Source organism: Jatropha curcas, chromosome 10, assembly GCF_041381405.1.
Source record: "Jatropha curcas cultivar XTBG-Jc1 chromosome 10, XTBG_Jcur_1.0, whole genome shotgun sequence".
Taxonomy (NCBI): Eukaryota; Viridiplantae; Streptophyta; class Magnoliopsida; order Malpighiales; family Euphorbiaceae; genus Jatropha; species Jatropha curcas.
This window is the reverse complement of record NC_143160.1, coordinates 4523574-4536969: the sequence shown is the minus strand read 5'-3', so window position 1 is coordinate 4536969 and position 13396 is coordinate 4523574. Positions and strand designations below refer to the sequence as shown.

General features: G+C 32.0%; 2 protein-coding genes across 2 annotated transcripts; one reads left to right on the top strand and one right to left on the bottom strand.

Annotated features, from left to right (window-relative positions):
- Positions 1-826: 826 nt before the first annotated feature.
- Positions 827-4033, bottom strand: LOC105640262 (Haloacid dehalogenase-like hydrolase (HAD) superfamily protein). The gene is made up of 8 exons (XM_012224533.4): positions 3654-4033; positions 3245-3315; positions 2888-3046; positions 2566-2632; positions 2128-2223; positions 1730-1776; positions 1373-1453; positions 827-1099 (listed from the first exon to the last, which is right to left on the bottom strand). The coding sequence occupies exons 1-8, from the start codon at positions 3963-3965 to the stop codon at positions 976-978; spliced, it is 957 nt and encodes a 318-aa protein (XP_012079923.1). The 5' UTR covers positions 3966-4033; the 3' UTR covers positions 827-975.
- A 1715-nt stretch (positions 4034-5748) lies between these two features.
- Positions 5749-11610, top strand: LOC105640261 (DNAse I-like superfamily protein). Its single transcript, XM_012224532.4, has 9 exons — positions 5749-6102; positions 7217-7309; positions 8340-8484; positions 8670-8871; positions 9439-9517; positions 10032-10093; positions 10233-10319; positions 10462-10565; positions 11224-11610. The coding sequence occupies exons 1-9, from the start codon at positions 5887-5889 to the stop codon at positions 11295-11297; spliced, it is 1062 nt and encodes a 353-aa protein (XP_012079922.1). The 5' UTR covers positions 5749-5886; the 3' UTR covers positions 11298-11610.
- Positions 11611-13396: the final 1786 nt, after the last annotated feature.

Sequence of the window (13396 nt, the reverse complement as noted above, 5' to 3'; positions counted from 1 at the left end):
ATATTCTAATAATTAATATGGGATAGGGCCATATGTTTCAATGTAATGGCATTAGTTTTCTACCATATGCACGATCACTAGAAGGAATATTGTGGATAGGGATAATACGTATATGGTCACAGAAGGGATAAGAAACACTGAAATATACATACATATATATATATATATATATATATGAATATATATATGTATGTATGAAAATCAGCCTTCAAATTCTCTTCATAATTATAGATATTGCTAGAAAACTTATGCACAAGTTTAATTAGCTCCTCCATGCTTAGAGCTTTAAATGCATAAGTTGAAGCCTCCAACTTATCTTTTGTTTTCTTGGGAAACAAACAGCATTGGGATTTACATCTTCACTTGTCGTTTATTGTTCAAATGGTGATCTTCAATTGTAAACGACAAACGCCGTTGCTTATTGTCGCACGACTAACTGCGCGTTTCATGATAAACAATTGACGTGGCTAGTGATTTGATACTGACCGACTTATCTGTCTCGAACGACAGATCGTCCAATCACCGCATAACAGAGTGAGTGAACCATGAAATGGGCTCAGGTCCATTTCTTTTGAGACATGAGGTTTGCAATTGCTATATGTATATAAGAGTTGGGCCTTCAATTTTTGCCTTTTTGGACGCAATTAGGTTCTTGTTTAGAGGCAGAGCCAAGTTTGGTAAAAACCGGAAGCCCATTCAAACCGATTTAGTTGGATTCATGAGTCGATTATTATAAAACCGGACTTGCTTAGGTGCAGTTTGTTTCAGTAAAAATCAATTTTCGGTTCGGTTTTCGCCTGTTTGCTCACCCATAGGAAGAGGCATGTTGCATAATAACGATAGGACCTACTCAAATAAGAAATTGTAACAGCATATAAGCTTTCAAGTTTTCTTTACTTGTTTATCATAAATAAAGGTAAAATAAACAAGAAATAGACATACAAAAAGCAATGGAGCTAGGGAGAGAGAGATGATCTAGCTGACATATTGCTTTTCAAGAAGACTTCCACAGAATGCCAAGTCAAAACACTCTTCTGGAGGATCTCCAATGCAATCAAACACCGCATCTGCATTTAAGAAGTCCTCATCCGCTGTGTAACTGTAAATCAAGATTCAGACATTGAGAGATGAGAGGCTAGTAAGAGTTGAAATGAAATCGAACTAATTTGCTAATGGAGTTTCTGCAATGTGGAGAAAGACATTTCAGTCAGTTCTAAAGTGATTCCTAGTCCAACAACCAAAATGGTTAACCCCATCTCAAAACTTAAACTGATGTATACTTTTCATGACAAGAATGTATCCTCACTAATGAAATTCCCTTCAAAATAAAGGGACCTAAGCAGTCTGTTTATGCAGTTGAACAGAAACTTACCCGCTTTTTGTTACTATGCACTTCATTCCCGCAGCTTTAGCAGCTGCAAGGCCTATTGCACTGTCCTCTACCACAACACAACTGCGGAAATCAAGAATATGTGCATTTGCTCTTAGTGAATAGAAACTTCTAATTTCTCATTGAATGCCAACTACAGAATATAGATTACGGGACATAAACTTGCATAACATAAATCAAACCGCAGGACTTGTTAGTCTTGGACTAAGCATTGCTTCGTTGATTTTGCAGAGTAATTCGAGGCGCAGTGGACAGATTTCTTTCAACATTATTTGATACATAAATTAAATTTAATCTGACCTTATTGCTTACAGTGATATAAAATACATCAAAGAGTACCTTGAAGGATCAACACCAAGCGTGCTGGCTGCTAATGTGTAAATGGCCTGTTAGAAGAATGAAACATCTTTGTGATCAGCAAATGAACCCATTCTTCCTAACCACTACAAAATCTTGATGATAAAATCATGCTAAATGTAGGGAAAAAAATATTCTATAAACTATAGCTTAAAAAGAAACTGAAAATATTTTATTCAGCTTTTTTATGATTACAAGGAGCTGGACTCGATTCTTTTAGGATATAATGACATGCAATTTCAAAACTCTTGCTTGGAAGTGAACATATAAATGATGAATTTGAGGCTAAGAGCACATAAGACCAAAATCAAAAGGCATTAGATCCCACACAGCATTTGGAAAATGCACTGAATCAACAACAAGAGGGATATACATCATACCGGATCAGGCTTTTTACGGGGAACCACATCTCCTGCAAATACCTGGATCTTCTCTGCTCGCTCAGGTCCCAGCAAAAATGAAACTACTGCAGAGACCTGAAACCAAATGTCTGATTGCGTCACCAAAATGACAAGGGTATTTAATTAAGTATTTAACCATACATCAAGGGTATAAATCTACGAGTCATAGTCATGGCTACATGGCCTTTTTCAGGGTGTTGCAACCAAAGTGATCAGTCCTATCACATGTATTTTACAGAAGGTAACACGGTTACTGAAAATACTGCCAGACAATATACGAGGGATTGATTTCTTAAGAAAATGAATCTCAGACTTATGACATGTAACAGTTCTATAGATTTTAATATCCATAGCCTATCATTCTCAATCAAATTTAACAAATTATATTAGCAAATTTTAGAACCTTGTTGTGCATACCGCCTTCTCATTGGAAGTGCTGCAGACAGCAACTTTTACTCCTTTTCCCAAAGCTTGATCAACCAGCCTGTAAAATTGGATAAGGAAGCCATCACTCATGATTATGACCACATTCATATTTGTAGAAAAGAATTGATACATGAAAAGAAAAAGTATTGTTGCAAAAATTGTAGTTTCCATTTATGATGTCAAGAGTAACCCAGCTGCTTAAAGTACAAAATCAAATGAAATTATAATTACTGCCACTCACATATACGGTTAATTAAACAAAAGCATCAAGTGCTAATATCAATGGATAAGCAAACATTCAATAATCACCCACTTTGCAACACCTGGCCGAAGAGGTAGCAATTTCTTCTCAATTAGAGCCATGAACAACTCCGTTTTTCGCTTATGAAGTGAAGCTATGAATTCTTTTCGTTCCTCTTCACTCTTTGGAGCCTTTTCTGGCCAACCAGTCTTGTTAAGGTAGGCTGTCATCCTACAAAGACGAGAATGAACTAATAAAAAATTCATTCATGTATTTTTCTAACATCCTAGTCCAAACTTCACAGAAATAGGTTTAGGATTAAACAAAATGAATTAAGTATGCCTCGGTGTTCATAAATCAAGCTGTGAAGATTTCATAAGGCACATATATAGTTGAAAAGGCAAGGAAATTATTGAGGGAAAACATTACCGTTCCTTTCCACCACCAATTTTGAGCAACTCGCCATACAACTCTACATCCCAAGTGACCCCCAGTTCTTTCTGTTAAAAAAATTAAAGCTGAAATCAACCAATGAACTGAAAGGAACATAAATAACATTTCTTTCCAATGCAGCAACTACTAGTACATACGCAGTTTCTTCACTCTCTTTTGCCTCTGCTTGGTTAATTAATTCAATCAATGAAACATATGTAATGTATAAGACTAAAAGTACAATGAAACCCGGATTCGCCATAACCTCACCAAAAGCAAAATCCACTTGCTAAAAAATGCGATAAATATGCCAAATTCGTTGCTCATTCAAAACAAACTGAACCAAAATTAACTAAAGAGCCACATTATCAAACCAATAAAAGCAAAAGAATGAATATCTACTTACTTCTTTGAAAGTATCGTTGAAGGAAACCCTGTGACCGTCTTTCTCAGTATCAACAAGCACGCCATCGCAGTCGAATAAAAGAGCTGATGGAAGAACAGAAGAGGAAGCTAAGCAAGTGAACCCACTAGAAGTGCTTCTCTTGCTCGTTGATTTTGCTATTAGTGTCTTATTTACACATAATTTTGTACCCAACAGTGAGGATGAAAATTTAGTTTGATGAGATTGGACAAGAAAAGCTTTGGAATGAGAGGCTGAAGAAATAGAAGAAGAAGAAACTGTGGCTAAGGAAAGAGAGAAAGTCGTTGAAGCCATTAGAGTCTCTCTTCCTTTCCGAACACTTCCTTTCGTTTTTTCTTTGTTTTTTTTTTAATAATTTTATTAATTTGCTTGGTGTCTTTTAACGGTTTTGGCTAACCAACTTATCCTCTGCCACATCGCCACAAATAAATAATTGATAAATTACTATCTAGTCCCTAAACTTAATTTAATTAATAAAATATCATTAAAAAAAAATCCCGGTTTCTAAAATTAATAATTTTTAAAGCTCTATGACATATCAAATAATCTTTTGAAATACAACGATCACAATGAGGCATCTTCTTAGAGGTTTTATCTATAAAATCATCGTATTGGTTATTGACATTACTTCTCATCATCATATGTCTATATTTATTGTGTAATTATTAATTTTACTTCAATACCTCAATAAATAAATTTTATTAATTAATTAATAAACCATAGACATCCACAAATTAATAACATTATCATGTGATTGTGTGTATTTATAAAGAGGATATGAACATGCCTAAAAATACTTGTAATACAAAATTTATGAGTTCTATCATTCACAAATAGCTTATACGTAAGTTTTTCACGACATCACAAACTCATACAAATACTGTTAGGATAATGGTATGGTATTTTGATAAAAAATATGATTAAGAAGAAGTTTCTCTAATCTAAGAAATTAAATATAAATTCAAACAATTAATACTTATTTTATAGACAATTTATCTATCTAACTCTCTCTTTCCCTCTCTCTCTCTCTGTATATATATCGAAGATATACAAGAGTAGCAATGGGAAGGAGAAGCATGAAAATCATAAAAAACGCCACTACTAAGTTTATAGAGTGACAAAAATATTGTTAAGAATTTTAATTTTATTGGTTGAACAAATAAAAGTAATTTAAATTTAATTGATCATATTAATTTTTTATTTAAATCTAAATTTTATTGAATAAAATAATAAATTATATTATATACTAAATAACAAGGTATATATTCAATATGATAAGAATATAATATATTTAAGGATTTTATTTGTATTGGTTGAAAAATAAAGATAAATTGATTTTGATTGATTATATTAATTTTTTATTTAAATTTAAATTTTATTGGATGAACTAAGAAATTATAAGTGTCTATTAAATATATTAATATATAATATTTTTAAAGATTTTAATTTTATTGGTTGGAAAAATAAAAGTAATTAGAATTTGATTGGATATATTATATTATATAATATATATATTTGGTAAGAATATAATAATAATATTATTTTTATTAATATTTAATTTGATTGGTTATAATTATTTTATAAAATAAATATAATTTATTATTATTTATTAAATAATATATAATATTTATTGGTATAAAAAACACAAAAAAATTCACTATAAGATGTTATATTAATAACAAATTAGAAAGATTTTTTTTCTAAAAAACCAACCACAAAATTAATTAATGCGTTCAGACTTTAGCAAAAAATAAAAAAACAAGAAAAATACAAAAATTATAAATGATATTCTAAGATTAATTAATTATTATTATTATAATAGCTATCTATCTATAATATAAATCAAAATATAATAAATAAAGTTAAGCTAATTCTTATTTCGAGAATATTAATTTTTTTTATTTTATAAAAAATATATATTTTTTTATTTTCTAAATCTTTTTAGATTTTTAATAATATCAAGAGTTGGTAATATTATAATTTATATATATAGATAATGAATTAGTAAAAAATTATATGTACAAATTAAATTACATCTGCTTGTAACTTTTGATATTTTCTACCTGGAGTTCCTCCTCCTCACGGCGTACACTCTGTGTATGGCTCGGTAGTCTTTTTGTTAATGGCATAAAAGAAAATTACCTATTACTTACTCCTTTGCATTTCGGCCTCTATTGGAGAAAAGCCGAAAGTTCTTTAACTTTGAGTTCTTGCCATGAAGCGCTTTTTCAAGCCGATAGAAAAGGATGGGTCTGCAAAGAAACCCGCGCTCTCTGCAAAACAAGAAGATGCTGACAATGGTGGGAACAAGAAGGAGCCTTTGAAGTTCGTTACATGGAATGCTAATAGCTTGCTTCTTCGAGTCAAGAACAATTGGCCTGAGTTCTCTAAATTCGTCTCTGCACTTGATCCTGATGTCATTGCCATACAGGTACCCCTCTCTCTCTGCTGCGTTACCCATATGTTTATATTATGACACTATGATGTGTAGTAATTTCTTTTCAGCTGGGTAATGTTCGCAGTAAGTGGGTTTTTCATGATTGGTATTTTGAAGATTGACTTTTTATGTAACGATAATGACATGGGGGTATTTAACGAAGTAGGACTGTTTTGGTTTTGTTTATGTATTTGAATTCGTTTGCATGCATTTGAATCAAGCAGTGTGTTTTTCAGTGGAGAAAGTAGCATTTAAAACTATGGTCGATTCTGTTGTCAAAAACACTAACCAGATATCCATTTGCTGTTTATTTTTAGTTCCCCTTTTTTGTGTAGTGCTTTGTGAAAGTGAATGTAATTACTGCATCAATGGAGCCAAAGGAAAAGAAAGTTTGTGTGATTCAACACTTACACTTTGATTCTTCGATTTTGTTGAATTTGAGTCACCCTTAGCTAGAATACGAGCAATAGACACAGTAGACATAGTCTAATATAGGTGCAAAGAGGTTTGTGAATGTGCTATGTTTAGCGTTCTGATATAATGATTCCCTCTGCTGTAAGGTTGAAATCTGTGTTTTGAATTATTCTCTTTGTAGTTTGATTCAAGGGGCTCAATGTTGTTCACGTTGATGTTACTTGGGTCTGTATGTGAGGAAATTAAGGAAGTTGCAGTGTTAGTTTTAGTGCTAAGATCACATTCATCCATTTGATCATTTATTTTTTAGAGGGGGGTGGGGGTGGGGGAGATTTGTTTTGCTTGAGAAATAATCGTGAAATTTGAAACATAAGGTCATATCCCAGATATAGATAGCCACTGATGAAGAAACTGCAAATAATGTTTTTTCTTTTTTCCAACTGAAGTAATAGATGGAATAACTTTACATTGCAAGACTTTATTTGGAACTGTTTTCTGATAGGTGTACTTCATTGGTGCATATCATGGTTTATTTTGTCATCTTAAAACTATTTATTGCATGGTGTTTTTTGTATTTGCAAACATAAATCATGTCACATAATTATTATTTTTGTCGCATACTAAATCATCAGCTGAGTTAACTTCACTAACCATGTAAGCAAGACAGCATCTAATAAAAGTACACTAATGGTAGGAAGTAAGGATGCCTGCTGCTGGTTCAAAGGGCACACCTAAAAACCCTGGAGAGTTGAAAGATGATACAAGCTCATCCCGTGAGGAAAAGCAGGTAACATTTACTCTTATTGTTACACAGTGGACAATCTCACGAATTCAGGACCTATTTTGTGACCTAGAAATTCTTTAAAACTTATGTAACCCTGTAGTTGATGAATTTTGTGTTTGTTTTATTGTGCGTAGCTTTGGCTAGGGGTGTTTTACTAACAACAACTCTGAGTAACAAATGCGTATATATTTTTGTTATATGTCTTCCCAATCCTTGTCCACTTTGAGAGATTTGATGTTATATGCAAGTTCCAAGTAAAATAGCAAATGACAACTGTTAAAACTTGTCTCTTTTGTATTCAATTTAATTTAATTTATTATTATTATTATTTTTTTGGTTTTCTGATATTCTGATTTTTCATGGCTAAAGTTAGGAGTTTTTGTTCTATCTAAGTAACAGGCTTTAATGATCCTCAATATTGTAATTTGTCATGAGAATTGTCTTGAATATAAAAACAGTAGCTGTGTCCTGATAACTATCTTAAATGAACACAATGTGACTGGAGCTGGTAGTTATTAGTTGATCATTTTCAGTGAGAAGCTTTAATTAAGGAGACCAAGTATATATAGCATTTTGCCCTAGATATGGATCCATTATAATTCGTCTAGCATCAATATTCCAAGAATTTCACAAAATCTTCTGCTATGGTAGTTTATTTCATGATCTATAATGTGAAATACAACTTGGCTTGGAATTGGCTCTTGTGAGTCCTAAGACTTTCAAGCTTAAAAATTTTTTTATATTCATATTTTAACTGTCACCAGAAACTTCAGAAAAATGACAAAGATGTTCATGTGATCTCTCTGTTATATCTTAAGTGATGAGTTGTTGGAGATGATATTGATACAATCTGGATCTATGTGGTAAAATTCTTTGTTCTCTAGAAAATGTGGTCTGTTTTTCACAGTTCATATTTCTTTCTGGAAGTCTTTGCATTAAGAGCAGTTTCATATGAGATATAATTGATGTGTATAAATATCAAACTTCTAATGGTTACTTAAAACCTATTATAGATTTTGTCAAAATCATGCAGATATTATTACGTGCTCTTTCCAGCCCACCATTTGGAAGCTATCGCATTTGGTGGTCCCTTGCAGATTCAAAGTATGCAGGGACTGCATTATTAGTAAAGAAGTGTGTTCAACCAATAAAGGTCTCTTTCTCTCTAGACAGAACAGGTATTTGGTTCAAACTCATTGGTTCATACAATTGGCATGAAATATTTCTCTCTTAAGGACAAGAAAAATTGTACAGTATAATCTGGACATACCTGCTGTACTTGATGGAAAATCTATCATTTTTCTTCTCCCCTCACATTTGCGTATGAAGTGATAGTCACTTGTAAATTTTCCTTTGTCATTAGCTTCAAAGCATGAACCAGATGGCCGGGTTATTTTAGCTGAATTTGAGACATTCCGACTATTGAATACATATGCACCAAACAATGGCTGGAAAGAGGAGGAGAACTCATTTCAAAGGAGAAGAAAATGGGACAAAAGAATGCTAGAGTTTATTGTACAATTATCAGATAAGCCTCTTATATGGTGTGGCGATCTGAATGTTAGGTTAGTATTTCCCTTTTTCTTTTATCTTTCTTTTATGGAGGTGTGGGAAAACTTGTGTTATTATCCCTTTCCAATTGCTTTCTTGTTACATATTGACTTTAGCATCACCCAAGCTATTATGATCTATGGAGTAACTTGGAAACCATAGAATTGATTTAGTTGGCACTTGACATATGTGCATACAAATTGCTGTTTTAACTCTACTAAGATGGTAATGCACTAATGCTTAATGATTAGTATTTTCTCCAGAATTTATGGTCAACACCACATGTAGATGGTCAAATACCATTTGCAATTTTTTCTCCACATATCTTCAGTTTCATGAACTGATGATGATCATTGATAAACTATGAAAAATAAAAGGTGGAACTGTCTTCTACACAAATGATGAATTGATATTTGTTTATTAGTTTTATGATTAGATTACCTTACTCTTAGAAAATTGTTCTTGACTTTTTAAGAAAGTTTTCTTGCAAAGAGATCTACTCTTATGTGTCTAATTCTTGAAATAGGCAAATGATTCTTATCAATGGTCTTAGACTTAAAAAGTTAATTTCTAATGTGCAGCCATGAAGAGATTGACGTGAGTCATCCTGAATTTTTCAGTGCAGCAAAGCAAAATGGTTATGTTCCTCCAAATAAAGAGGTGTCAATAATTTTTTTCTGAGCATATATTCTGACATGATATATTTCTAATCAACTTGATACATGCATCCTCTTATTACAATTGCTTTTGGAACCAAGACTCTTGGGAAAATATAAGCCGCTGAAATGAAAGCAGAAATTTCCTGTGACATCTTTTACATTATGCATTAAGATTTGGTCCTTGTAAATTGCATTGTTTCATTGTCTTGCACATTTAAAGTGTGAGGTATAAATCCTGTGGTCCAGAAGGAGTCATTAGCATACTGCCGGAGGTAGTGCAAGAATGGATGCTATTGAATAACTTCTTTTTGCAGTGATGTGAGCTGAAAGGTCTCCATTTATCTGAGGGTTACCATTTTATGTGTGTGTATGTGTGTGCGAGTGAATGGGCATGTGCAGATGTGGCTGTTGTTAATGTCCTTATTTTCAGTGTGGTTTTGATTTTCAACTGTTTAGCATTCCTTTCAATTCAACATTTAAACAGTTTCCTTGGCCTTTACCTTCTGTTATTGCAGGATTGTGGGCAGCCTGGCTTCACCTTGAATGAAAGAAAGCGCTTTGGTTCCATTTTGAGAGAGTTGGTGCTTCCACTAAATATATATGCTACTATGATTTTGAAGCACTTTGCTCTTAATTAATGGACTTTCTTTTGCTTTTTAATATTATTTCCTAATTTTGCCTGTTAATAAAGTTTGGAGTTTCGGAATATGCTTCAGGGGAAAGCTCATTGATGCATATAGATTTTTACACAAGGAAAAGGACATGGAGCATGGCTTCTCATGGTCTGGTCACCCAATTGGGAAGTATGAAATAAGTATCATCAGCTGTTTAGCATACATATAAAACATATGCTATGAGTATTCAAGTTTTGTAATTATGGAAATCTTTTGTGCATATGTTGTTTGCAGCAAGTGTTATATTTCCTGATGGGTGGTTTTTTTGTAGGTATCGAGGGAAAAGGATGCGAATTGATTATTTCTTGGTTTCAGAGAAATTTAAAGATAGGATTGTTTCATGTGAGATGCATGGGCAAGGAATTGAATTACAAGGTATTTTCATATCCTATCCATTTCCCACATGCCATGCAAATTATTCTGACGATTTTAGTAGAGAACCCTTTTGTCATCCATCTAATGATTGAGCCATTGAAGTGTTGGTATGGTTGTAGAGAATTTTAGACAAGGCCTTGGGAACTAGGAGCTTCTAATTATGGCCACCAGATTTCAGTCATTTAGCACATCTGGTTGGTTTTGCTGATGACTTGCTTTAGCTGTCGCATATAGCACATGAAAGGAGAAAGTTTTTTTCATTCGTCAATGCTCCTAATCTCTGTAAATGATCTGTGCCTGATTATTTTCTTGGTCTTAAATGCTTGAAGGGGGTATTTTTTTTTTTTTTGTCGTACATGTTCTCGTGGATGTTTGAATCCTAATCCCAGTGCAACTTGAGTTTGCTTTTGGATTGAGATTTCAACCCATTGGCAAACCATTGGTAAATGTGAAACAAATTTATCATTCTCATTGTCCTGGTCTTCACTCCACTCGCTTTTTTCACTTTTAGCTAATCAAAGGAAAATGCAAGAAAGCTTTTAAAAAAAATTTGCATTATTATGAATGTGTGCCTCGGTTTTTGCCCTTTTCCTAAATTCATTCTCAGATCCTCACCGTACAAATTTTAATGCCTCAATTAATCTTTCATTCTTTGCAGGTTTCTACGGAAGCGATCATTGTCCAGTTTCTCTTGAGCTTTCTCCAGCTAGTTCTGATTCCAAAGAGAGCTAATTTTCATATTTATCCATTTTGTGATGATTCAGTTATCTAATTTCTAGACATGTTAAATGGAATCTCTTTTCAGGGTGCTTATTATGTTGTTTATAGCTGGAGGAATCTGGAATCATGGATTTTAGTTAAACTTGTGTGTTGTCTGATATACACTGAAATTTGGTCCACTCCCGGATGATACGATTCAGGAAAACTTTAGAATTGATCTGCAAGAAAGAAAATATGCATTTGCTGAAATTGACTGTTGCCTCTGCCCTCTGCTGTACAAATTCTTTGGATTACTCCACTAGATTTAAAGAAACACTTTATTCTACTGGTCTGATGTGACAAAAATATCTATAGTTTTCTTTTATTCATGCGAGGGGAGTCGTGGCTCTTTTTTATGAGCGAAAATACCAATCAGATTATAATTGACATAAAAATATCTATAGTTAACATGCAGGGAAAATAAGTTATTATTGGTGGGACCGTTTTGATGGAGCATCACGTTGATGTAGGAATAGAAAGGATTATTGCTCATGATTGGGGCAGAGCAGTTGTCATGGAATCTTCACATAATAAAATCTGTTTCTGCTCTCTACAGTATTGCTTTGTACCACATGATGCATGCAATATAATATAATACAATACATCTAATTTAGTTTGGTAGCTAATATTTGTGTTTTTATTTTTTTTTTTATATTTATATTTGGCCCTTCAATATTTTATATTTTAGTTCTGCCCATGGTTTGAGAAATAATGTAAATGAGATAAAAATCAAATGACACCCAGAATGTAGACAAAAAAATATCCCATACTTGAACCTATTTAATTATTTTATTTTTAAATTTATTTAAAATCTAATTTATTTGAAATTTATATGCCAATTTGATTATTAATATTTGCACATTATTTCAAACTTTCTAAATTTATTTAACTAATTTTTATAAGATAATTAATTATTACATATTTACAGAGAAATCCACATAAGGACAGATATTTGCTATCTGCAATTTTCTCCATTGGTGGATTATTAACGTAACATATTTTATTTCACATAAAAAATTATTAGGATAAAAGGGAGACAATTACATTTTTGATAACAATCTAACTGTAAATTGAAATTACTTAGTTAATAAATTCAAAAAAAATATATATATAAATATCCAGATATAATAATCCATAATATAAGAAATAGTAATCATTTGACTAAATACATGAATAGATAAATAATTCGTATAATAAAAATTTATCTACTAAATGAAATAGTCATTTCAAAATTATAAATTTTTAGTTGACTATATAAATAAATATTTTTTTATGTTATTTCTATCATATATTTTTAAAAAATAATTTAATATCATAATTACAATTTATAAAATATTAAACTATATTTATTAAATTAAATTTGAACATTGGAATAGTTATCTAAAATCAGTTATATAAATATTAAAAATATTTTAATAAAAAGCGAGATATATAAATTTAAATTAAATATTAAAAGTTAATATTTATTATAATAAAAGAAAAAGATAAAAAAATAAATATATTTTTATTTTTTGTCAAAAAAAAACTTTTAATCCAATGCAAAATATTTAAATTATACGTTTCGAAGACTTACAACTACTTGGAAAAAGGCGATAATAATTATAGTCCTGTAAAAAGGGTTGACACCTTAATTGTTCGTATATGGAACCAAAATTTATCAATATCTGCAAAATCCTCAATCGCAATTAGAGCAGGTAAAGCTCATGCCTTGTACTGCGCAGTACGACGCTGTTTTAGTACAACGGGCCAATTACAGTGCCAAACGATTCTATGGCCCACCACAGTCGCTCTGACAGCCAATCAAAACAGGACACGCCCTTCTCTGTATTTATTTGGGGTTTATCTTCTTTTCTTGCGGCTGTTGACATTTAATTACTGTCATTTGACATGTCACGCTTTGGCTGGGTCTACTTGTGGACTCTGATTGACCGCGGTCCGAGTCAAATCGGAAGAAGATTGGTAAAATTTGCCGAGGAAAGGAAATTAAATTAAAAAAAATAAAAAAAAAAGGCAAAACGGGAATAATATACGGGTAAAATGTCTTAAATACAGAAAGATAAGGGCAGATATGC